General features: G+C 38.1%; 1 protein-coding gene across 1 annotated transcript in view; it reads left to right on the top strand.

Moving 5' to 3' along the window:
* LOC138160061 (Y+L amino acid transporter 2-like) overlaps positions 1-25,030 on the top strand; it is a 38,475-nt gene extending 13,445 nt beyond the window's left edge. Inside the window, exons 4-9 of the mRNA XM_069086573.1 lie at positions 1,699-1,822; positions 5,905-6,008; positions 8,639-8,735; positions 17,910-18,059; positions 20,104-20,287; positions 24,831-25,030. Of these exons, the coding sequence (XP_068942674.1) occupies positions 1,699-1,822; positions 5,905-6,008; positions 8,639-8,735; positions 17,910-18,059; positions 20,104-20,287; positions 24,831-24,922 (751 nt within the window). The 3' untranslated portion in view covers positions 24,923-25,030. The remainder of the gene's footprint in view (positions 1-1,698; positions 1,823-5,904; positions 6,009-8,638; positions 8,736-17,909; positions 18,060-20,103; positions 20,288-24,830) is intronic.
* Positions 25,031-25,980: the final 950 nt, after the last annotated feature.

Below are 25,980 nucleotides of genomic sequence, written 5' to 3'. Positions count from 1 at the left end.
TTTAATACCTGAAATTAGTATAGAAATAGAACATTTAGTACTAGAAATTATATTCTATTAGAATGTTATATATTGAGGGGAGGGAGTGTTTCATTTCTACTTTCGTATACCCAGTGCCTAGTACATAATAGGTAGAATAGGATGGGAAAACATTTAATAAGTGCTTACTAGGGATAAACTTTTCAAACAGGGAATGGGGACTATACCTGTGATTTCTTTGGTATAGGGAACTGCCAGGAGAGGAAACTCTACCAAGGCAGATTGGCACCTTTTGTGCAACTTAAGTTCTTAGCAAATTGCCTAGAGTAACAAAAAGATAAGTGACTTGCTCAGGGTCACATAACCTGTATTGTGAGAGCAGTAAGAACAAAACTCCTCCTGACTACAGGGCTGGTGCTCTATTCACTGCACCACCTAGCTGCCTCAGAACAAACTTTTTAGAGAGAAATGTGGCAGTATACAACAAGAATCACAGTATTGATCATAACCCAATATTCATCTTAAAGATGTCATAAAAAGGGGAAAAATTATTTATCTGGAGAATTCTGGTATAGAGATGGCCAAGAAATGAGGTGGAGGGCAAAATAAAGCAAAAGCTTGCCCAATAGAACCCAGAGCAGTCCAAGGGATAAAGTATACTACTTCATGCTGCTTCTATATTGGATTATAAGGAAAACTTGAGTATTTTTGAATAGACTACTACTTTAAGGTTGAAAGAAAAAGTCATGCCCTTCCATAATATGTCTGTTTATATGCCTTCCCCATTTTTCAAGTCACTCATAAGTCATAACCTGTAAGTTGCCTTTGTCTGTCCCTTTTTTCTAACCCTTGATATCTAATCAGGTACCAAGTCCTATTGATTGTATCTCCTCAATATCTCTCAAATCTGCCCCCAACCTAATTCAGGCTCTCACTACCTCTCATTATTTTAGCTGACATATTGTAATACTTTTCTAACTGAATGAATATGATAACAAAAAATTCTTTCATTTCGATAATGCTCTACAGTTTACACAACATTTTTTGCACAATCACCCTGTGAGATGGGAAGTACAAGTATTAATATCCCCACTTTACAGATGAAGAAACTGATTTCTTTATCTCCAATCTCACCACCCCTCTCTCATCCATACTATAGACCACACTAATCTTTCTGATTCACAGGCTTGATCTTGTCATACTACTTTTGATGAACCTTGAATATATTCCTGTTATCTACTGGATAGAATCCAAACTCCTTAGTCCAGAACTCCTGGACTTCAATAATATGGTTTTAACCTAAGTATTAGCTCACCCTACCCCCTTATGCCCTCTGCTACAATTAAACTGATTTATCAATCAAACATGTCCCTCATTTTCATGGCTGCCTCCTGAAATCCTACCCATCCTTCAAGGCTCACTTAAAATGTTTTTTCTTCATGATGACTTCCTTGAGCTGCCCAGGAGGTAGTGTTCTCTCTCTTCTCTAAACACATAGCACTTTATTTTTACATTTCTTTTTGACTTGTTACTTTCCAATTTTCATTGTAGTTATTTGTGTTTATGTCCTATTCTCTCTTTGATTGAGAGCTCTTTATATTCTTATCTCCATATCACCCACAGAATCTTAAATATAGTAGACACTTAAGTACTGATCAAACATTCTTTACTAGTTAAAAATAATTACAACTACTGTGTTCTTTATATTCTTCTTCTTAGGAACCTACCATTGGCAATTGCAGTATCCATGCCCATTGTCACCATCATTTATTTGCTGACTAATGTGGCTTATTATGTTGTCCTTAATATGCCAGCAGTTCTGGGAAGTGATGCTGTAGCAGTGGTGAGTCTTCAGATGAGAATTACCATCATGGAATTCATTGTTTTCCTCCTAAAGATATCAATCCTCCAAGCTTTCGTATTTTTGTTGAGGGTAGCCCCCTTCTTCCAATCACCTGGGTTTGCAACCTTAGAATCATTCTTGGCCCTTTCCTCTCCATTGTTAGCCCCTACTGTCAATCAGTCACCAAGTCATGTCGACTCTCTCTTCAGCATCTCTCACATCTGTCCCCTTCTCTCCACTGACCCAGTCATTACCCTAGTTGAGGTCCTCACCACCTTATTATCTTTCATGATGAAAGAGTCTCCTTATTTATTTTTCTGCTTCTAATATCTCACAAAACACAACTGCCAAATAAAATCCTTAAATCACAGGCAGGACCAAGTTAAAATCATGTTAAAAATCTTCAGTGATTCCATATTTGTTGTTCAGTTGTTTCATTCATGCCCAATTCTGTGTGACCCCATTTGGGGGTTTTCTTGGAAAAGATACTGGAGTAGTTTGCCATTTCCTTCTCTAATTCATTTTACAGATGAGGAAACTGAGGCAAGCAGGGATAAGTGACTTGCCTAGGGTCACACAGCTAGTAAGTGTCTGAGGTCAGACTTGAACTTAAGAAGAGGAGTCTACTCGACTCCAGGCCCTGCCTTCTATCTACTGCACCACCTAGCTGTCCAAGGCTCCTTATTGCTTAGAGGACAAAATACAAATTCCTTATCGCAGGTTTTAAGACTCAACCAATCTGACTCTAACCTACCTTTCCAGGCTTTTTTCATACTACTGTCCTTCACACACTCTTTGTTTCAGATCTTAATATAGAGTGTGGGGGCAATGGGAAGGAGGGGATGAATTTTTTATTTTTTCAATATTCTGATAACTATATTCTGATATACTTGATTTCTTTTGTACTCCTATGTATTTTATTTTATGTACTTAAAAAATACTATTCTTAGAAGGTTTAACCAGACTGCCTAAGGAGTCAAGAACAAAAAAAAAAAGTGAAGAACTCCTAGAATAGCTATTTTATGAATTTGACCTTTGATCTCCCATATCCAAGTTTCATGCCTAAAATGTATTATTTCTTCCCTCCACCCTTAGTATTCCTCAAATCTCTCAGGTCTCAGCTTAAGTGCCAACTGCTTCTTATCATCAGCCTTTCCTGATCCTCTCCCTGTCCACTTAGTGACCCTAGTTTTTAATGCATACTCCTAAGATTATTTTATATTTCCTTATCTGTGTATGTGTTATATTCTCCCCTTCAACCCCCCATCCTTCTCCGAAGGGGAATATAATCTCCTTAAAGAAGCGGGTGATTTCTTCTTCCCACCCACCCACTTGAAACGAATAAATTTGTTCAATAAACATTGACTCAGAGCCTATTTGCATAAAGCTCTGTTCTACATGCCATAAAAATCACAAACGAAACAATCCCTTCCTTCAAAGTACCCACATAATAAATGCTTAATCAGTGTTTGTTGAGTTAAATTGCAGGCACCAACTTCCCAGACTTGTTTTTGTCATGATTTTGGGTCAGCAGAAGGCTGTGTGATTTCAGGGTAGTGTGGCAAACTCTTTCTTGAGTCAGAAAACCTAGGTTCAAATTCCACACCTGCTGATTACTACGTGATGCCTGTATGACCTTTTGAAAACCACCTACTCTCTTTGGACCTCAGTTTCCTCAACTATAAAATGAGACCAGGGGATCTCTAAGGTCTCTTCCAACTCTCAATCCTATGATCCCATGTTGCAATTTTTTTCCATTAATGTCATGGTAACACAAACAGGATAGAATCAGAAATGATAAATCAGGTCACTATTTCTGTGTCTCATTAAGATAGTCCTACAAGTGGCATGACTGGCATTCCCAGGCCCGAGGTGCTCCTGTGACATGGGCTGTCTCATGAATTAATTAGTTTCCTATCTTACAAGTCTTACAGCAGAAGTTGGATGACTGTGTTACAACCATTAATGACTGGATTCATGATGTAGGTAGAAGTCAGTTTACATGTCCTCTGAAGTCACTTCTGACCCTAAGTATATGGTTCTCTGATTCACAGACCAAAGAAAATGGGCCACCATGGGCCATACTGATCTTTCAATAATGCCTAATCGTACTGTGATGATATATTCTTGGTCTCAGTGGTCCTCTATTAGCCAGAGTGCTTTGTAAGTTATTAAGTGCTATAGAAATGTATGTCATTACTTATGAGTCCAACTGGTTGACCAAGTAACTAAGAGTATGTTTATATAAGAACAAACAGCTTAGCAGAGAAGTGGTACATATGACTGTGGCAATAGTGTCTTATTATGGGATATTGGTTTCTCTTGATTCAGAACTTTTGTTTTATAAATAAAAGCCTTCTTGCTGATTATCAGTCAGGCACTCAAGTCATTTTCTTACACCAAAGACTTTTTGTTGGCTATTGGTAGTCAAATTCTAATCTTTACTTAGCTGTTCTTCATAAAAGGGTTTTCTGTATCCAGTTCATACAGCTTAAGAGAGCTAATTTAAATTTTTCATTGTGAGCATTTATACCTCAGAATCAGCAAACGCTACCAATCAGGGCTTGATTTATTCTTTTGTTGATTGTCTAGAACCAGGTTGGGGAACCTGCAATCTCAAGGTCCCATATGACCCTCTAGGTCCTCAAGTGTGGCCCTTTGAATCCAAACTTCACAGAACAAATTCCTTAACAAAAGGATTTGTGCTATAATACTTGGATTCAGTCAAAAGGCTGCACCCAAGTGATGGGGTGATTGGGTGCCTGTGCTTGAACCCCAATTCTGGAATCACATTTTTCCCTAGCCTCAAAACACTGTCCTTGGCAGTTTCTCCCCAGCCCAAGGACAGTATGCCCTAGTAAAACAGGACAGCATGCCCTAGCAAAACATTTATCTCTCTTCCTGATACAGTAGCCAGTTGCGCCTATAGAATTTATTAGTTTGAACCAGCTGTGTACTGGCTCATAAAAGATATTTACTATTCACTGGACTATCATATGTATTCTGGACTCCTTGTTATGAGCATCTTAGACTTAGACATATGCAAACTCTTTATGTTTATCTTGTCAAAACAAGACATCAATGGGTGGGCATCCTGGGTGTTTCTCAGTCAGCCCTGACCATTAGTGGACTTAGTGATGTGGCAGGCCTAAAACTACACCTCCACATATCACCCCACCTTGGGTATTTTCCCAGGGAACTCTGGGTAAAATACCTGTGCAGTAGATACTAAATATGCATGTTCCTTTAAGAACTGACCACTCCTTAACCACTCTCTAATCCCACCCTGAATTGACTAATTAGCATATTTGACACATGTTTTACTATAGTTTATCCTATATAAACTTTAACTCTACCTCTCTAAAGTTACAGGTTCCCTAAGAACTCTTGCCCACTGGAAAGCATAACAGTAAATCTTTGCCACCTTGACTTAAAGAATGCTTGAGTCTGTGAATTCATTGCAGACAACCCTGTCCCAGAACTCTAGTCTTTGGGGTTCTTCTATCTCTCCAACCCCATCACAAGGACCTAGAAGGTCACATTTGGCCTCAAGGCTACAGGTTCCTCATCCCTGCAGTCTAGATTTAAAGAAATTATGGAGAAAATGTTAATAAAAGATTAAACTTTAAAGTGTATTGTGTGTACATCCCCCCATATTTTCCAACACACCCTTAAAGGAAGAAGATTTGGGGTACCTGTATGACTTTGGAAAAGTCACTTAACATCTCTGGGCCTTAATTTCCTCAAGTATAAAATGAAAGTGTTGAACTAGATGGTCACTAAGTTCCCTTCTATATATCCATCTATGATCTTAATGTAGAATAAAATGGAAACAGCAGCCTTTGTAGACTTCACTTTAACATATGGTATAGTAGGTAAACATTTTTTGGCATATTTGGCGATTTCATAATTGCCTCAAACCATTCCATTTGTTTCAAAGTGTCCTAACATGACTACTCTAAAACAGCTTCATCATGGGATTTATTCTGACAAATTATTTCTCAATGAGTTTTACTTTTAAGAAATATGTTTATTTGCCTCTTATTGTTATACTGTTTTTCTCCTTTGTTATTTTTTAACAGACATTTGGTAACAAGGTCTTCAACTATGCTCAGTGGCTAATTCCTCTCACAGTAGCTATGTCTTGTTTTAGTGGATTGAATTCATCAATCATTGCAGCTTCCAGGTAGGAAAAGCTCAAAGTGTCCACAAAATGGCCCCCTTACCTGCCTCCCCCTAGCCTTTAAGGATCTTGCCCTTACCTGAGCCTTTAACCCATTGTTTACACTTATTTTCATTATTCTAATTTGTTGCAGTAGTTTATGAGTTCCCATGCACATAGGGACTCCACCTCATTAAAACTTCAAATCTACTAGGAGAGAAATCACTTCCTATTTATCTTTCTATTTCTCTAACTGGTAGCAGTATCTTGAACATACCTTGAACAAAAACAAGGTTTTTTGTGTTGTTTTTAAAGCTAATCTAACAGAAATCGACAATTCACTTTAAGTGAACAAAAAGTGGCAAAGCACAATAATGTTTGGTCATGTTTTATGTTGCTAATTTATTTGGGGGGATTTCAATAGGAAGAACACAATCGATAGAATGCCAGGAAGTGTTCATGCCCCTCTTTAGTTCTATGTGACTGTGGCCCTTGTGAAAACAGAATTTAAAATCTGATTTTCCTTTCAGATTGGACTGGAAGGAAAGCATCCTTTGTATTCGGGCAGCTAAAGAAGGAAGTGTTGCACAAAATAGATTGTTGCTGATAAGAAAATTGCCTCTCGCCCCAAAAGGCACTGCCGAGCAAAAGTGCTGATCGGGAGAATTTAGCATGAACTGAACAATATCTAACTGATAAATATTACAAAGGCAGCAGAGGAAAAGCAGAAGCAGGGTGGCATGATGAATTGAGTTAACCTCAGAGGCAAGATCCCGCCTCTGTCATTCACTGGCCCTGTGATCCTAGGGTCACCTCTCAGTGCTCTGGATGCTGATCTGCATTGGGGAAGGGAATTAGTTCCTGGGGGAGCCCCGCAGTTTGATGACATAATATTTCCAGTAACGAAATGAAACTAACTCTCTCTCTCTGTCTCTCTGTCTCTATCTCTCTCTCCTTCCTCCTTCCTAACCTCGCCCCCTCCCTTTCCCTCTTTCCCTTTTTTCCTCCACCTCTTCCCTCCTCTTTATCTCTCCCTCTCCTCTCCCCCTCCCCTATATCTCTCCATTTCTCTTTTCCCTCTCTTCCCCTCTTATTTTCTCTTGTTGATTGTCTAGACTTAAGGAAGTTATGGAGAAAATGTTAATAATACAAAAATATTTTTGGGGGGAGAGAGCTCATGAGCAGAGGTAGTGATGCAAAAAAGGGGGAAGGAGAAAGTAAAGAGAGTCAAGGAAACAATTTTTAGAATACACAAAAGATAGTTCAGAAGTGGACAAAGACAAGCAATTTTATTACTATCATGTTATATTTAATATAGGGACAGGGAATGGCAGGGGGAAACTACAGAGTGAGAAAAGACTATCAATGCATGTTGGTACCTTCTCTGTAGCTGAGATTTTAAGTATGACCCAGGGCCATACAATGGGGATATTAGGAAGTCTTGAACCCAAGTCTATCTGGTCTTCTGGTCCACCTTTCTATCCACTACCACACACTACTGATGGGGTGCTTGGGATCTATGTTTATAAAATCAATTTGTAAACTCAATTTGTGATACCAATTTGTAATATCAGTCTGTAAAACCAGTTTGTAAAATCACATCCCCCCCCCACCCCCATCCCCAGCTTCAGAGCATTAACTCTGCCCAGCAACAACTCATGAATTGTTTATCTCAGCTTGGAACAATAACAAGCTATGAATCCTTCACAAAAGTATCTATGAACATTCCAGCTTAGGCAACTATTATCTCCCCCTTGTACAGTGTCCTGCTGCCCCTATGAATCCTTCTGTACCCTATCTCTAGGTTGACTCCTTGGCTGCCTCAATGAATCCTTCAGGACCCTATCTCTGGGTTAACTCCTTAGCCTATTATCCACTGAGTCTCTGTTAGCCTTGGTTCCCAGACATCAATCTTGTCAAACATGAAATTGATGGGTGGCAGACTAGGCACTTCTCAGTCAGCCCTTGACCACTAGCCTACTTAATGATGTTTCAAGCCTAAAACCACACCTCCAGGTAGCCCCCTTTGGGCTTTTTCCCAGTGAATCATGGGCAATATGCCTGCGCAGTTATATTAAAAATTCATGTTCCTTTAAACACTGACTCCACCTTAACTCCTCCCTAATCCCACCCTTAATCACCTAGTTAGCATAATTGGCACAGGTTCTACTATAGATTACCCTATAAAAAAACCTTAATTTTACCCATTTAAGGTTGCAGGTCCCCCTAAAGGACTCTTGCCTGCTGTATAGCCTAACAATAAATTTGCAGGTCCCCTAAGGAACCTTGCCCTGCTGTAAAGCATACAATAAACTTTTACAACTCTGACTCCAAGTTTGCTTGGGCCTACTGAATTCTTTCCAGACTGAATCGCAGGTTTTCTGGTCTTAGATAAGTTCAGAGTTCCTGCTGAACCTATTGTGAGCCATCCCTCATCACTACCTCTAGAAATGTAATTTACATTTTAAATTTGCTTACACTTAAAAAAAACAAACTCCATATAATAGTTCACAGTTTCATCTGCAATCGGTTTCCTCTGTCCTTTGTGAGTTGAAATGTTGATGTTTGTTAAGCTCAAGATAAAAAAGAAAGTTTTTAAAAAGTATCTGGTGAATGCCAATCCAAGTCTTCCAATTCTCCCACCTGTTTTCCAGGCTGTTTTATGTTGGTTCAAGAGAAGGGCACCTCCCCTGCAGCTTAAGTATGATACACATCAATTGTTTCACCCCAGTTCCTGCTCTGCTCTTCAATGTAAGTAAGAATGCTTCTTACATTACATAAAACAGATTTTTAACAAACTCTCATCCCCTCCATTTTCTTTCATTTAGCTTATAAATATATTGAGAAATAATCTCAAATTAAGAAACAAATTTTATTTCTCAAGAAAGTATGAGGCACATTTGGGTCTGGTTCTCCTGAGTTTCTTTCCAGGGAAGACCTTCAGTTGAACTCATTTATTTAATGTGCTTAGGGTGATAGATAGGTATGAATGGGAAACTCTAGCCCTACAGTGGAGGACCAGGTGGCACAGTGGATAAGGAACCAGACCTGAAGTCAGGATGACCTGAGTTCAAATCCAGCCTCAGACACTTACTGCCTATGACCCTGGGCAAGTCACTTACCCCTGATTGCCTCAGTTTCCTCATCTGTAAAATGAGCTGGAGAAGGAAATGGCAAACCACTGTAGTATGTTTGCTAAGAAAACACCAAATGGGGTCACAAAGAATCATATATGACTGAAATGAGTGAACATCCTGCAGTGGAGCACATATTCCTCCTTGTGTAACTTCTCTGCATACCATTCCCAGAAGGTGTATGTCCTAAGTCACCTTGGGCCATCCTTTCCTGAAATGGAACCAGGGAAAAGTCAGAATTCATAATTCAGTCTGTATAAAACAGATGTAGAAGGCAATGGTCATGTTGACATATGGCCCTTGACTTGAACATCTTCCTGTCATTTATAGGATCATAATACCATAGAGCTGGAAGGGACTTTAGAAATCATTGAATCAATTTTCTTTTGTTTTATTGATGAGGAAACTAAAATTCAGTGAGGCTGACTTACCAAAGTTACATATGGTAGCCTGATATTTGAACTCATATTCTGACTCCAAATCCCATGACCTTTTTTCCTACCTCACATAGAGTAGTGCCTTGGATGAAAGCTGTCTGGAGAATTTTCTCTGTAACTTTAGACACTTTTTAATGATGCTATTAACATCTGATTTTTTTTTTTAATATTCTGGATCCAAGAAGACATATAACAAACACAAGGCCTTTTTATAGGCCTTATCTCCACTGCAATGGATCTTCCTGCTCAGGAAACAAGCTTCCTTTATGCATGAGTCAACAGTGAGATGTGGCAGCAATTGAAAGCTAATGTGATTGTTGGCTTTAATTAATAGAAGCACAGAGTCCAGAACAGGGGTGAGAAACTTTTTCATGTTGGAAGGCTGCATTAATATTTAGCTGGAATCAAATAAGGCCGAATTCAAGACACTTCAATTAGATATACTTAAAAATGTGCATTATTTTGTAAAAATCTAACTACTGTGCACTTAATAATTTAAAAAAAATTAAAACTATTTGTTAATTATAAAGTTAACTAACCTTTTAATGACTTTGTTGTATCCGCTTTTTGTTGGAAAGCATTTGAATGTTTTGTTGCAGCATGGAGGTCCACAGTTTCAGTTGATCCTCTCAGAGGGTATCAGTCATTTGTGACCTTAAGGGCATCTTGATTTGGGTTAGGTAGGAGAATGTAGATTCACAGCAATAAGTGGTTGAAAAGCAAGAAAGCATTTTTGGGACATGTTGCCAAAGGCATGGGTATTCTACTTCATTTTTTCCATATTTCAACTGGATTTTTCTTAGCGTTAAACAATGACTTTAAAATGTCATCTCGGGCAGTGAATAGAGTACTGGCCCTGGAGTTAGGAGGACCTGAGTTCAAATGTGATCTCTGACACTTGATACTTACTAGCTGTGTGACCTCGGGCAAGTCACTTAACCCCAAATTCCTTGCCTTTCCCCTCCAAAAAAATGTCATCTACTGAGAGCTCAATCACTTCCACCTGTATTTCTTTAGGTGCCTTAGTGCTATATCTAGTAGGTGAGGCTGAAGTGCTCATTTGAGTGTGATGTCACAATTCTCAAAGTCAGAAAACCTTTCATTGTATTCTCCAATTAATAGGTCTGTAACAGCTACGTATCTTTCAAATGATTCACATATATCATCCTAATCACCAATGACCTTAGCTAACTGGGGAAAACATCCATCTGAAATTTCCTTTTGAAGATGTGTTTGAAAAATAAAAGCTTTTTTTGAAATGCTTGGATTTTTTTTTTTTGCCACATGCATATAGACTTAGTTTTACCTTAAATAAAGAAATATTCAAGTTGTTTTGATTTAACATGTCACATAGAAATGCAGCATTCACATTCTGTTCTTCATAAAATTTAACTATACTCACAGAGATAAAATTTTGGCCAACACCTGTCTCTGCAATAGCAAATGCACTTAAAAGTGGTACAGCAAATCCACACTGAATGCCTCATTGTTCAACTTTAGCATGTTACAAAACTAATGATTCTGTGTTGCATTTGCATGAATAACAATACTTACAACTTGTCAAAGTGTCACTTAAAATAGTAGCTTTGGCACAGAAATTTTGCTAATGCAAGATAAAATGAAAAGAAATAATAGCATCTGGATCTGTTAATGCTTTTTTTTATCTGTGTAATAAATTAATGTTTTCCTGTTGTAGAAATTCCCATCTGTACATACACTCACTAAATTCGCCCAATTCAGTCCAATTTCAGGATATTTATCTTGAAAGTAGTTGAAGATATCTATTCCTCATGTTTTGTTTTCAAGAGTACCCAAAGCGAGTAATTCTTTGTAGCAAAGAAAATCTTCTGTTATTATACCATTGAAGTATAAAACCTGTGCCTAGTCAGTAGTTTCAGTTGATTCATCCAAAGCAACTGAAAAATATATATTTTCCTTTTGAAGTATTACATGAAGTTTTTCCATTAAGTTAAAGGCTAATTCATGCTGCCAATCAGTTAGGTTCTCCTTGAAAGAAGCAATTTTTTGTACTTTGAAATGTTATTGGGGTCTAAGCATTCAACAATGCATTCTTTCACCATTTCTACATCATTGGATGGCTTTTCTTTCTTCCCAAGTATTCAAGCTACATTATAAGTTGCTTCAGTGGCATTATTTCAAGATGTTATTGCTGCTTGAAAAAACTGCTTTTGCTTTTCATCTTTTAATTTCTGCAATACAACCTTTCGCACCTCTCCTTCCAATTTAAAATATTTGTGGTCTTTATGAGTGTTATAATGCTGATGAGCATTGAATTCTTTAACGTTGATATTGCAGGATCACAAAGCAATCTTTAGCTTGTTATCTTTAGCAGAAACAAGATAATATTGCGATTTCCAATCCTCATTAAAAAAAAAATCTGTTTTCTTCTGTCAACATTTTCTTATTCTTCTGTTAAGCAGACGGAATTAAAAATACTATTGAGCTATGCAACTATTTGCAAATTCCACTTCAAATAGAAACACAGTGCACCATTGTCAAAAGCTGAGACATGGTATCCAGTTTTATATGGCACATTAGGAAGGATACTTAAAAATGGCATTGTGTTGAGTGGAGGGTAATGAAATGGAGTGAGGACTGGATTCCATGTCTGATAAAGATCAGTGGAAAGAATAGGCAATGGTTAGTCTGGACAAGAGAAGACTTAAGAAAATAAAATAGCTGTCTTCAAACATTTGAAAGAATGTCATATAGAAGAGAGATATGACTTGCTCTGCTTGACCCCAAACGACAAAATTAGGGGTAATAGTTGGATGATGCAGAGAGGCAGATATAGGCTATAGATTAGGGAAATTTTTCATATGTTGTTTAGTTGTTTCAGTCATATCTGACTATTTGTGACCCCATTTGCAATTTTCTTGGCAAAGATACTGAAGTAGTTTTCCAGTTCCTTCTCCAGCTCCTTTTCCAGATAAGGAAACTGAGGTAAACAGGTTTAAGTGACTTACCCAGGCTCACACAGCTAATAGGTGTCTGTGTTCAGATGTGAAGTCAGGTCTTCCTGACCCCAGGCCCAGGGCTCCATCTACAACACCATTTTTAGCTGCCTAGATAAATATCTATGTTTGAGATACTGTAGTGAAGATCTTTGCATAATTACAGTTATAGGTTTAACTACATGATCTCTGAGATTCTTCTCCAAATCTAAGATTCTATCATTTGTGATTTTATTTTCAACCCAGCATATTTCCCCCAGGTTTGGAGACTCATGCCCAAGGACTGTCTCATCTTTCATAATTGGGAAAACTTATTTCTATATCTTAGATGTGAAATTATGGAATATCATTTTAAGGGAATAAATCTAATTATTTCTCCCAACAAACTAATCCTAGAGTAAACAAACAATAAAACCCCAGTCTCATGCATAATTAAGCAAAATGGCATAAAAAGATGTTGTAAATACTGGCATATGCAACCATACCCTTCCCTTATTTGCCAGTTGAAAAAAGAAATAAAAACCATGTATTTTAATTTTGAAAAGGTAGCTCTCCTTCAGACACTTGCTAGTTGTGTGACCCTGGGCAAGTCACTTAACCTCAATTGTCTCAAAAAGGGGAAAAAAGGTAGCTCCCAAGCTGTCCTTGGTATGTGACATTAATTTTGATGTCCTTTAAAGAACATCACAATTCTTTTATTTTTTTGCTTTTTTTTTAGAGGGGGGAAGGCAAGGCAATTGGGGTTAAGTGACTTGCCCAAGGTTGCACAGTAAGCAGTAAGTGTCTGAGGCTGGATTTGAACTCAGGTTCTCCTGACTCCAGGGTTGGTGCTCTATTCACTGTGCCACCTAGCCACCCCAATTATTTTTAACATAGATAAAGATAAATGAATTCCTCTCAGCAGGAGTGTTTAAAATGAGTTATTCTGATTAAGTGGAGTTTGCCAAGCCAAAATGGCTGCCTTTCCTATTCCCTTTTGACATGAGGAAATTCAGGTCTGTGACTCATATGTCATCCACATACAATCTGACATTTCAATGTTTGCCTCTACCCTGTATTACGTAATAGAGAACTGTAATTTATATTTTTCAGTAGTCTAGTATTTATTTTAGAAAAGGTTAAAGTCCCTACTATGTGTCCCTCTTAAAACTACTGATGGGGAATTTTTCATTTCTGTGAAATTATTTCCTATTAATATAGAAGTAATTACTTAACGTTTGTTGAGTTCCTCTCTGTGCAGAGCATGGTACTAGTGCTACAGTGTTGAGAGAAGACGGATAAAAGAATTGGACAACATGATCTGCCCTGACAGATTAATCTAGTTCTAGGTAGACCCCTTTTTACATTGGGGGGGGAACCTTCCAGTAAGGAAAATTCCTCTACCAATGCAAATCAACAACTGTTCTTAGGGAATTGCCTGGGTCACAGGTAGGTTAATTTAATCACTTAGTCAAAAAGCATTTATTAAGGCTGTGGTGAATGCTGGGGATACAAAGAAAGTCAGAAGCCAGTCCCTGACCTAAAGAATTCATAATCTAATGGGTTAACTGATTTACCCAGGGTCACATAGACAGAAGTAGGACTTGAAACCTTGAAACCTAAACTCCCTAAAGTTGAAGTCAGCTCTCTATCTACTATACCATGCTGCTTTTTTAGAAGGTGGGTCAGGGTCGGGGGGATGGCAATAGGATATACAGGAACTCTGATCCTCATCAACCACCACAATGCCTGCAATTCAGTCTGGAAAGAATTCGGTAGGCCCAAGCAGACTTGAAGTCAGGATTGTAAAAGTTTATCGTTATACTTTACAATGGGCAAGGGTCCTTAAGGGACCTGCAAGTTTATTGTTACACTGTACAGTGGGCGAAAGTTCTTAGAGAACCTGCAAACTTAAAGAAGACATAGGCAATAAATCAGATGTCAATTATGCTAACTAGGTGAGTAAGGGTGGGATTAGGGAGGAGTTAAGGAGTGGTCAGTGCTTAAAGGAACATGCACTTTTAATGTCAACTGCACAGGCATATTGCCCATAATTCACTGGGAAATAGCCCAAGGCGGGGTACCCCAGCTACCTGCAGGTGTGGCTTTAGGCCTGAAATGTCACTAAGTCAGCTAGCAGTCAAGGGCTGACTGAGAAGTGCCTAGTCTGCCACCCATCAGTGTCATGTTTGACAAGATGGACGTTGGGAACCAAGGCTAACGGAGACTCAGTAAGTGTATAATTGTCTAAGGAGTTAACATATAGATAAGGCATTAAAGGATTCATGGGTGCAGCTGCCCACTTTACTAAGGGGAGATAACATTTGCCTAAGCCAAAATGTTTATAGATGGTTTAGTGAAGGATTCATAGGTGTAGCTTCTTATTGTTCCAAGCAGAGATAAACAATTCATGAGTTGTTGCTGGGCATAGTGCTGGCAGGGGGAAGGGGCAAAGTTAATGCTCTGAGGCTGGGCGGGGTGGGGCGGGCAGGCCAGGAAATGTAATTTTACAGACTGGTTTTACAAACTGATGTTACAAATTGATATTACAAATTGAGTTTACAAATTGATTTTACAGACAGATCCCAAGCACCCCATCAAGGGGTGGGGGAAGTATCTAGTTCAGGAAGACAAAACATATGTGCATTACACGACATGACAGTTAGGCGTAATGCTGAATAAGACAGCTCCTGAAAAATAAATAATAAACCCAACAGGGAAGGCAGAGCAAGATTGACGTAATCCAGAATGGTTTCTAAGAGGTAGATTTTGATCTGGGTATTAAAGGAGTTGATAGTGTCGAGATACTAGGAAACATTACATTTTGCAGAGCTAAGGCCCAGCAAGCAGGTTGTGACTGAGCTTGGCATAACAATTCTTTGTGGTCACCCTCTGGATGATCTCAGTCACAGCAAAATCCCAGAATTGGTTCATACCAGCAGCTTGGACAAGCACCTGCAGTGCTCGTGTTTCAGTTATGAAGCCCTGCTAAGAATCAAATTTATCACATTGTCGCATTCTGCTTCATTGTCAGCTCGCTGTGTGGCCATTGGTTTAAGTATTGAGATCTCCCCCTACTGCTTCTGGTCTCTCCCTCTAGGGCCAGGGCTCAGGCGCATGTGTCTTTGCTTACAAGCTGTTTTCCTCACTTTGAAATTAAACTTCTGTTTGATTCCTGACTCTTCTGTCACTAGCCTGCTCTGTTCAGCTCCAGCCACCCACAGTTTAGAGACTGATTCTGGTCCGATTGACAATAATTTGGCAAGAAGGTTGGAAAGGAGCATTTTAGATGGGAGGGAGAGATACATGCATAGGCTTGTGTAGCACTAGTCACGTGCGGTTCCTTGTCCCCCCAGATCATGTTGCAGGAATCTCCATGGCATTCTCTACCAAGAGACCAGGCAGGAACTAGAAATCAGATAAGTGACAGCCAAATGGATCAATGATCTCATCAATTCAGAAGTTCTCTTCAAAGACACAAATCACAAACTGTCCAGGACTGTATGTCCTTGTGAAACTCTTGTCCACATCCACAAAAAGTTTGGTTCCAAAGGGGTTCACTTGGGGCTGGAGGTGTCTTGCTCTTTCTCCCATTATCTCAAAGGGGTCAGTGGAGGACTCTGGCTGCCCACCAGTTACCCTTAGGTCTTGCCACATGAACAGCCCAGCTTTGCTTCCTACATCCAAGTCCTTGGTGATGTCCTTTACTCCTGTCGTTTGGAATTCCTTCTTTGTTATGTCTCAACCTGCTTACTCCCATCATGCACATCTCCATTGCAGTGACTAGAACCCTGGAGTTGGAATCAGGAAGACCTGAGTTCAAGTCCAGATACTTACTAACTATGTGACCCTGGGCAAGCCATTTAACCTCTGCCTGCCTCAGTTTCCTCATCTGTAAAATGGAGATAATAATAGCATTTATTTCACAGGGCTTTTGTGCCAATCAAATAAGTTAATATTTATAAAGCATTTTGCAAACCTTTAAGTTCTATGTAAATGCTATCATCATCATCATTATTGCATTCTATATGACACTCATTTTCAGTTCTTCGGAAACAGTAGTGCTCCTTGTCTTGCTGCCACATGACAGCACTGGAATATGTTAGCGTTAAGAAGATTGGCTTTCACTTTCATGGGGGTCAGTGAAAGAGCTTTGAAATTTCCTGAGAGCAATGCAGTCTGCTCTCCTCCTATTCAGTTTTGAGCTCCAGCTTATGGTCCATTTATGCAGTCTGTGTCAGATGTATGTATGTTTGGATATAATTTATAGGTGACATTGCCATTCCTGGTGCAGATCCTCATCACCTTAAGCCTGGAATATTGCCAATAGCCTACTGGTTGGTCTCCCTGCCTCACATCTCTACTTCCTCTAGTCCATCCTTCACTCAGCTGTCAAATTATCTTCCTAAAGTGCAGATTTGACCATACCCCCACCATTCAAAAAACTCCGGAAACACCTTATCACCTCTAGTATTGAAATAAAATCCTGTTTGGCATTCAAAGCCCTTCCCTTCCTACTTTTCTAGTCTTTCTTCACCTTACTTCTCCCATGTACTTTGCAATTCAATGACATGGGCCTTCTTGCTATGCCTCTCATAAGACATTCCATCTCCTGACATCTTATAGCAAAAGAGCTTATAAAGAAGTATTTTGTTCTACCAGATCAAATGCTTTTTCACAAACAACACTCAATCAACACAATGAGATTTGCTCCTCTCTGCATCTTACAGTTAACTGAAATGAAAGATGTGGTCTGTTGTTGAACATTGCTTGTGAAAACCCTGTAGTTCCTTCATTGTTACCCTCATTAAGGATGTACTTGATTTGTGCATTTATGATTCTCATAAAGAATTAGTATAGATGGGAGAAGAGGCAGATAGATGAGTAATTATTGATGGCCTTAGTCACCTTTTCTTTCAGTATTGAAGGTCTGGTTATTATTTGTTAATGTTTCTTTGGCATCTTTTTCTCCTTCAGATATCTTGTATATCAGGTCCTCAACTCTCTCATAGATGTATCATCCTAAGCACAAATTTCCTTTACATTCACTTAGTCAAATCTGCTTTTCCCATCTTTTATTTCTTTAGTGCTGTTTCTATCCCCTCTGTAGGCACAACTGAGATGTGCGGTTGTTCCAACATCCTTGATGGAGAAAGCAGTTTACTGAAATGTTTCATGGCTTTCTTGTTATTCTGTATCAATGGGAAGAGTTTCTACACCAAGGAATTCCAACTATTGCAGGTTGGAATCTTCCTATAGGACCTACTTCACAGAGCTTTTGTCAAAATCAAGTGTAATATAGTGTATTCAAAGTTCTATATCCATTTCAGTTATTATTATTTGTGCTAAAGTATTTATGTTCAACCTGACCCTATTAATGGATTTTTTAAACTTTTATAGGGATTGACAACGTTGCTTTATCTCCTGGTGGAAGATGTCTTTCAGCTCATAAACTACTATTCATTCAGCTATTGGCTTTTTGTTGGTCTGTCTATTGCAGGATTAATGTACTTGAGATATTTAGAGCCCAACAGACCAAGGCCAATCAAAGTGAGTAAAATTTATCAAACAATTCTTTAGAACCTGGTGTCTGGTACACAAATTACTCTTTTTAAAACTGTGAGTTTGGGAAAATTGCTCTCACCTATAATTCCAGCTACTGGGTGGAGGGGGGTGGGGGGAAGTCAGGTTAGTAGATTTCAAACTTAGGAATTCCAAGCTATAGTGACCCATGATGAGAGGGTGTCTACACTAAGTTCATCCCTCAGAGGGGAGCAGGTCAAAGTTTCTGTACCAATCAGAGTAGCCCCTGAACTTCCAGCCTGGTCGAGATAAGGAGATAGATACAGTCTCAAAAAATAAAATAAAATGAAATAAATTTTGTGGGCAAATCTGACATTTCTTTTACAATCAGAAATTAACAATGACAATAATAGCATTTATATAGTGCCTACTATGTAAGGACTTTACAAGTACTATCCCATTTGATCCTCACAACCCTTCTATAAAGTAGGTACTATTTTTATCTTCATTTCACAGCTGAAGAAAGTAAGGCAGACAGAGTGGCTTGCCCAGAGTCATACAGCTACTTAACTGGGTGATGCAGGATTTTAACTCTGGTCTTCCTGTCTTCACGTATAGCACTCTATTCAGTGTGCTACCTAGCTCTAACCAAACACATGACATTCATTTTATTTTCTTGTAGTGCATTTCATTCTTTGTTTCCCATAGTGGTTCCCTCCAAAAAAAAAAAAAGCTCAATTTTATAATAATTGATTTGGGGAAATAAAGTACCAGTAGTTTTCTGAAGGGAGATGAACCAGTAAAGGGAGACTACATAAGAGATAAGGGGTGTGGAAGAAAGAATTAATAAAAGAACATGAAGGAATAGGGTAGAATACTAAAGGGGATTGCAGGGAAAATATGAGAAGAAGAATAGAGGAAGAAGATCATGAAATCAAAGAAGAAAAGAAGCCTATATCTCCTTCAAGATGCCTTAAATACCAGATAATATGGGCACAAATCCCCATACACCATACATACTGTAGTTTCTACATTTCCTTAAACACTTCTAAATAAGGACCATCAAAATAAAAATAAATTTCTAGGAGAAGAAAAATGATTTTGCCTTTGAGATAGGTTGGCTTGCTAGTTTCTTGCTCAGATCTTTAGCTCATTCAAATGCTTACATGCATCAGTAATGAGACTGAAAAATGGACAGTGTTTCATAAGGGAAGCAGTGCTGGATTTAGAGTCAAGAATCCTGCCTCTGAGGAAACCTAGCCATGTGACTACATACTAGTCACTTGCCTCAGGTACCCCTCCAACAGCATATCTCAGTTATTTCTTCATTTAGAGCAATAGACTTCGTTTGTTTCCCCATTAATGACATCGCTTTTGTGGTAAGATAGGAATTCAGATGGTTATTTTTATAGTGTCATTTCCAAAGTTTATCAGGAGAAATATATTTTTAAATCTAAGCTTCTTTAAGTATACTGAGCCCCGTCAGTAACAGCTATGCAAATTTGTACCCAGCTTTTGTTAATCGTTTAAACAATAACACTAGACAATCCCAGTCTATTTTTTTTTCATATTTCAGGGCCAGAGGGAACATAATAATTGTGGCAATATATAGACAATCAAATTATTTATATTTCTTAACTATAATGCACATATTTTCATTCATATTTTTCTCATCACCCAGTTATCCCTGCATTTAAGTGGAGATTAAAAATCAAGTTAGAAATGTGACAGTGTTGACAAGGCTAATTCAGATCTCTACATGGCCTTTGACTGATTCACTTTCAGTCAGTTCTTTTTAGTCTACCTTCTGCAGCACCATTGATTAATTTAACACTAATAATCTAAATTGGACATGAGAGATGCCCCAGTTTTAGGTCATAACATTTATGGATCCATTGAGGTTTTCCCTTATTTATAGAATGTTATAACCTACATAGTATCCATTGGGGGGGGGGGGCAGTTGGAAATCTCCCTAAGTCTATAAGCCCTAGTGAGAAAAATAGCAATTTAAGGTCCTTCCCTTCCCCTCCACACTTAGTTTGTTCTGTTTTTTGTTTCCTTTTAATACCAGCTCAGCCTTTTCTTTCCAGTGGTTTATTGCCTCTGTACTCTCTTCCTGGTGATTATACCTCTCTACAGTGACACTGTTAATTCTTTCATTGGAATTGGAATCAGTTTGTCTGGAATTCCTGCATATTTCTTGGGAGTATATTTATCAGTTGAAAAGCGACCTCCATATCTCCAAAGGTTCTACGGTAAGAAACATGAGCTCAAATTCCCATGAGATCCTGTGATTTGGTTTTTAAAATTACATTCTGAAATAGCTGTTGGTAAATGGAAAACTCATGCCTGGATTATTGCAATAACTTTCTATTTGGTCTGTTGGCCTCAGCTGTCTTCCCACTTGAGTACAACCTCTACTCATCTGTCAAATTGATCTTCCCAAACTTCAAGACTGTCACATTCCTGCCCCTATTCGATAAACTCCAGTGGCTCAACTAGATAAAATATCAAATCTTTTTTTAATTCAAAGCCATCCATAACTTGGCCCTCTCCTACATTTCCAGTCCTGTTATACATTACCAATCTCCCTTCCCACACACTCTGTAATCCACTGACACTGACTTTCTTACAGTCTCTGGCACAAGACATGCCATCTTCTGACTCTGGGAATTTTTACTTCTTGTCCCCCATACATAAAATGCTTTGTTTCCTCATCTCTGTTTCTTGGCCTCCCTGGCTTTCTTCTGGTCCCATCTAAAGTCTCATCTTCTGTAAGAAGTCTTTCCCATCCTCCTTAATACTAGTGCCTTCTCTTTGTTGGCTACTATTTGTCCTGTATATATCTTCTTTGTAAATGGTTGTCTGCATGTTTTCTCCCCTATTAGAATGTTAGCTCCCTGGGGAATTTTTTTTTTTTGTCTTTCTTTGTATCAGCATAGCTTAGCATAGTACCTGGCACTCAATAAGAATTTGTTTACAGACTGACTGCTCACCGCTCACTCTCATAATTACCTTTGCTGGGTCCTTGTGTATGGTTTCTAAGTCTGTGTGTTAACCCAAAACAGAGTCCTGGAAGTTACCCTGACAAGACAGAAAAAGGGATTTAACAATATACATCTGTGTGTGTATATACACATATATACATATATACATAAGAGAGAGGAGAATGGATGGCCAATCATTTGTCTTCTTATATCATTGTAGAGAAAGGGGGAAGTCAGTTTAGGGAGTAAGAGATTATAGAAGAGTAGCTATTTTCACTTAAATGGTATTTGACTGGGCCCATTACCTTGACTATTACCATTACCTTAGAATGTGAAATACAGATAGTAAGGAAGAATATGGAAGGGATTCAGGGATTAATTAAAAATAGGTCCAAACACTCCTAAGAGAGAGCAGAACTAACTCTCTCCTAAGCTTTAAGGGGGTAATAACCCATTTTAACTTTGTAAATATCCATGAACAGTGCAATCGTCTGGATTTTCCATTAGCACCCTAAACTCAAAACACAAAATATTTTTTAAAAAAGAACTCATCTTTTCTCTAAAACTCCTTTGCTCTTTTTTTTTTTTCGGAGAGCAATTGGGGTTAAGTGACCTCGTTGCTCCTCTGACATAAAATGCTTAAATTACACATTCAGTTTAGTCACTAGTTTCTCTATTGGGAAATAGGAAATTAGTAACTAAGTCTTCATTATCAAAGGCAGATTATGTTATGTTCCATATAGCTTTAATGTTAAGTGTATTCTACTATTTTCCTTAAAAACTGTCCATTTGTATACAGGCATACCCAGTGTATTACATCTAATTGGTTCCAGAAATTCATATTAGTACGTATTTTTTAAAAAATGTTATGAAGGCAGTTAGTTCCATAGAAACAGCAGAGCAAAACAGAACCAATGAAAGGGCAGGACGAATGAGAAGCAGGAAGGAATGAATTTAGTCACTAATTTTCCTAATCTCTTTAAATTTCTTTTCATGAAACTCTATTAAAGTCCTTCTTTGGAAGGTCAACAATGACCTCCTAATTGCCAAATCTAGTGGCTGTTTCTCAAGCCTTGTCCTCATTGACCCTACAATGCTACAATGATATCTTTAACCAACAGTGCTTTAATATTGTCAAATCCTTTAGTGTCTAACTTACTATATGCTCCTGATTCTTTACTTACTTTCTAATCACTTTTCTGATTCCTTCATTGGCTGCTCCTCCTGTCCTCTAAATCTGGACATTCAGCAAGGCTTTAGCTTCAACCCTCTTCTCAATCCATATACTTTCCTTTGATAATTTTATCTACTACTATGGTAGCAGCTGAAAATGAAATACTTTTGCACATGGCTCAAATTTATATTTTTATCACTGACCTCCCTCCAAAGCTTCAGATTCCCATTTCCAATTGTTTATCAGACATCTTCATCTGGATTTCCCATTAGCATCCTAAACTCAAAACACAAAATATCTTTTAAAAAAATAACTCTTCTTTTCTCTAAAACCCCATTGCTCTTCTGACATGCTGATTCTCCCAGTCATCCAGTCACATAAACTTTTTGTTCTCTGTTCCACACATCAATCAGTCTTTGAGTTTTTCCAGTTGTATCCCTGCAGTATTTTAGATCAATCCCTTTCTTTCCATTCCCACTACCGCTTCAATAATTCAGGTCCTTGTTACCTTTTGCCTAGATTACTGCAATACCCTACGTTTATTCTCCTTCCCCTCCAATCTATCCTACACATTGCTGTTAGAACAATCTGCTCAATACTTGGGCTTTATCATACCACTCAAAACCCTTTGAACTTAAGAATACTTTATTTCTCTTATGTTCTTATATTCTAATGTGTGTTGTGTCTATTTGTATATATCTTGTTCTAGGTTTTTAACTCCTTGAAGTCAGAGACTTTTATTCTTTTATTATTTATCTTTGAGTCACTTCCAAAATCTAGCATGGGGCTTTACACAAAGTAAACATTTCACAAATGTTATTATTATTGTCCAATGCCTTAGATGCTAAGGAAAATCAATCGATAAGCCTGTTGTTAAGTGAGTGACTACTATAGACCAGGCACTCTACTAGGCACTGGGGCTAATAAATAAACAAATGAATGAATGATTAAGTGAATGAATAAATAAAGCAAACAGCACCTTCACACAAAGACCTTACATTCTATTGTGGCCAATATACACCTAAATGAGAATAAAGAGATGTAGCACCTCTTCTGAGGCTATCTCCCAGCTAATACTTGCAGGTTGGGTGCCTAAGAGGGCAATTATGCCCCCTCCCCAATTTAGGGTACTCAGAGCATCCATACTCCTGATTATGATTCAAATGGAGCTCCTTGACTATGCCTTTAAGCACCAATCACTCTGGCTTTCACTAATTGGCCAATAATAGGTCCCAGCCCAAACCTCACTTGCTCCTGTTTGGGTTTTTGATGTCTCAGAGTGAGTGTAAATAGCAGTTTTTTTCTATTCAGAAACTCTGAGCATCTTCCCTTCCCAGACTGATTCTTTTGTGAAGGTAAACGAGATCATCTTTTGCCTCAATTCTTAACTAGCCTTTAGCTATTGAATGGCTGTTGCCTCAGACAAACTGAAACCTGGGAAAGACAAGCTTAAATAGACCAAGGTCTTCCACTTCACCTGGAGCCACCAGTCATCCTCACCTATGTCTTACCACTGGACTTTGATGACTCTGGAGCAGAGAGTGAGGCTGATGGCTCTGCACAGCTCTGCCTCTCTTAAATCCAATTCACTTGCAAGTCAAGACATCACCCTGTTGATACCATTGATCCTCTTCCACAACTAATGAGGAACCACAAATACCTCCTAAAACCGTGGCTCACAAATCTCTCCCAATGCATTTCCTTTTTTAATAGTCATTTTAAGGGACCACCCCTTCACTCCTTTAAGAGAGCTATTCACTGAATGGAAGTTACTTCACTCTAAGTGAGGACATGAAAAGGCTTTAGCCTAAAAGGGCCAGGATCTCCCATTGCATCCTGGGTCATCTCCAGTCATACTGAGGAATATCTGGTCACTGGATCCAGATGTCTCTGGAGGAGAAAGTGAAGCTGATGACCTTGCACAGCCCTCCCTCCCTCAAATCAAAGTCAACTGCAAGTCATGTCATCATTTCCCTGATGCCATAGTCCTCTTGGAAAACAAAGGACAAACACAAAAGTCAATCAGAAGACACAATTAATACATAGCAAAGACATTGCTGAGTCTTTAAGAAAACATGCTTTCAAAAGATGGAAGAGTGGGAGGAATTGTATTGCAGGAATGTGAGACAACTAGTACAAAAACAAAGAGACAGGTCAATAAATATCATGTATGAGGAACACACAAGGCCAGTATGACTGGAAGGGTCATAATATATAGCAAGGTTGGAAAGTAGGATGGGGTCAGATTATGAAGGCTAAATTTTATATCTGATCCCAGAGGCAATAGGAAATCACTAGAATGTATTGAGTAGGGAAGTCATATTTTTAGATCTATGCTTTAGGAAAACAACTTTGGTAGGTATATAGAAGATGAATTCATGAGCTAATAACAGTGATGATACTAACAGAATTGCCTTTCCAATATTTCTTAAAAATGAGATATATTCTTATGTCATGATGGAATGATTGAGATACAAGCTTGCTTAAAGGCAAAGGGGTCAATTCAAAAACCTTATACATTTCTAGACATATGACTGGGTAAAATATTCAGTCTAGTTTCATAATTCATGTGGGCAATATTTTACAAGGTTTAATCTTACCAATGTGACTTATCACTTTTGTCCATGTATGTTGCAGTTTCAACCACAAAATATGTTCAGATTTTGTGCCACTGTTGTCTGTCAGACCTGGATGTCAAACAGGAGAAAACAGATGAAAAAAACAAATAGAATCTGCTGAAGGTTTACCAGTCTATAACATTTTGATGGTATAAGATTAAGCTACAGCCTTGATTCTTTGTATCTATTTCTTTTTTGTATTTTATTTAATATTAACCCTTTCCCTGCTTGTATCAGTTACCTATGCCTCTGAGTTTTTAATGTTTATATCATTAAAATATTTCAAACCTCAATATTGGTATGTTGAGATGTCTTTACTGAGTATAGTTTGAGATTTGAAGGAAAATTAACTATAGCTAATGAATAATTACTATTAGGAATTCACCGTGGAAAAACCGATATCAAGGAATATCATCACAATTTACAATAGCACTAAGGAGTATTTATTGTCCTAAGGGATTCAGCAAATCCAGAATCACTGGTTTTTGTCCATTACACATTGGCACAAAGAGGAGAAAAAGAATTTCCCATTTCGGTGACGCATTAGCTGGAGCAGGTGACTTCCAGATTTCTCAGAAATTGCTCAACATCCTGTTTGTGTGCATAAAGAGAGGGGAGGAAAATACATGCATGTGGACAAATTCAGAGAAAGCCACCAAAAGATGAATTTTAGGACCATACAAACATATTTCTGTGAAACTCTCCTGAAGGGAAATAAATTAATAACAGAATATTGTAAATAAACTATAGCAGTCATCCAACTTGTCATCCTACAGAGCTTTCTACAGAACAAGGCTTCATCACATGATCAAAGTCTAACTGAAATGTGACAGCAATGGACGGAAGAAAAATTTTTTAAAAGTTGTTTAGGGATGAAAATCATTGTTTCTGTTCCTTAAATACAGCAATTTATAATTCTATTCCAAGAATTTTTTTTAAAAATCTCAAATAAAAGACTCTGAGAATAACATAGAAATGCTAAACCTGAAAGTTGGAAAGGATCTTAGAGATCATTTAGTCAAAACTCTTTATTTTACAAATGATGAAACAAAAGTCCCAGGAAATTAAAATAACTTGTGTTGCAGGTCTATTCCCTGTCTTATGTGTTAAAATCATGTTTCCAAGCTACTTGACATCTTAGGAACCAAGATACCAAGAGATTTGGCCAG

This window comes from Petaurus breviceps, unplaced genomic scaffold (genome assembly GCF_028583685.1).
Source record: "Petaurus breviceps papuanus isolate PSGF00001 unplaced genomic scaffold, PetGlider_PUasm1.0 179, whole genome shotgun sequence".
Classification (NCBI taxonomy): domain Eukaryota; kingdom Metazoa; phylum Chordata; class Mammalia; order Diprotodontia; family Petauridae; genus Petaurus; species Petaurus breviceps.
This window is presented reverse-complemented; position numbering and strand designations above follow the sequence as displayed.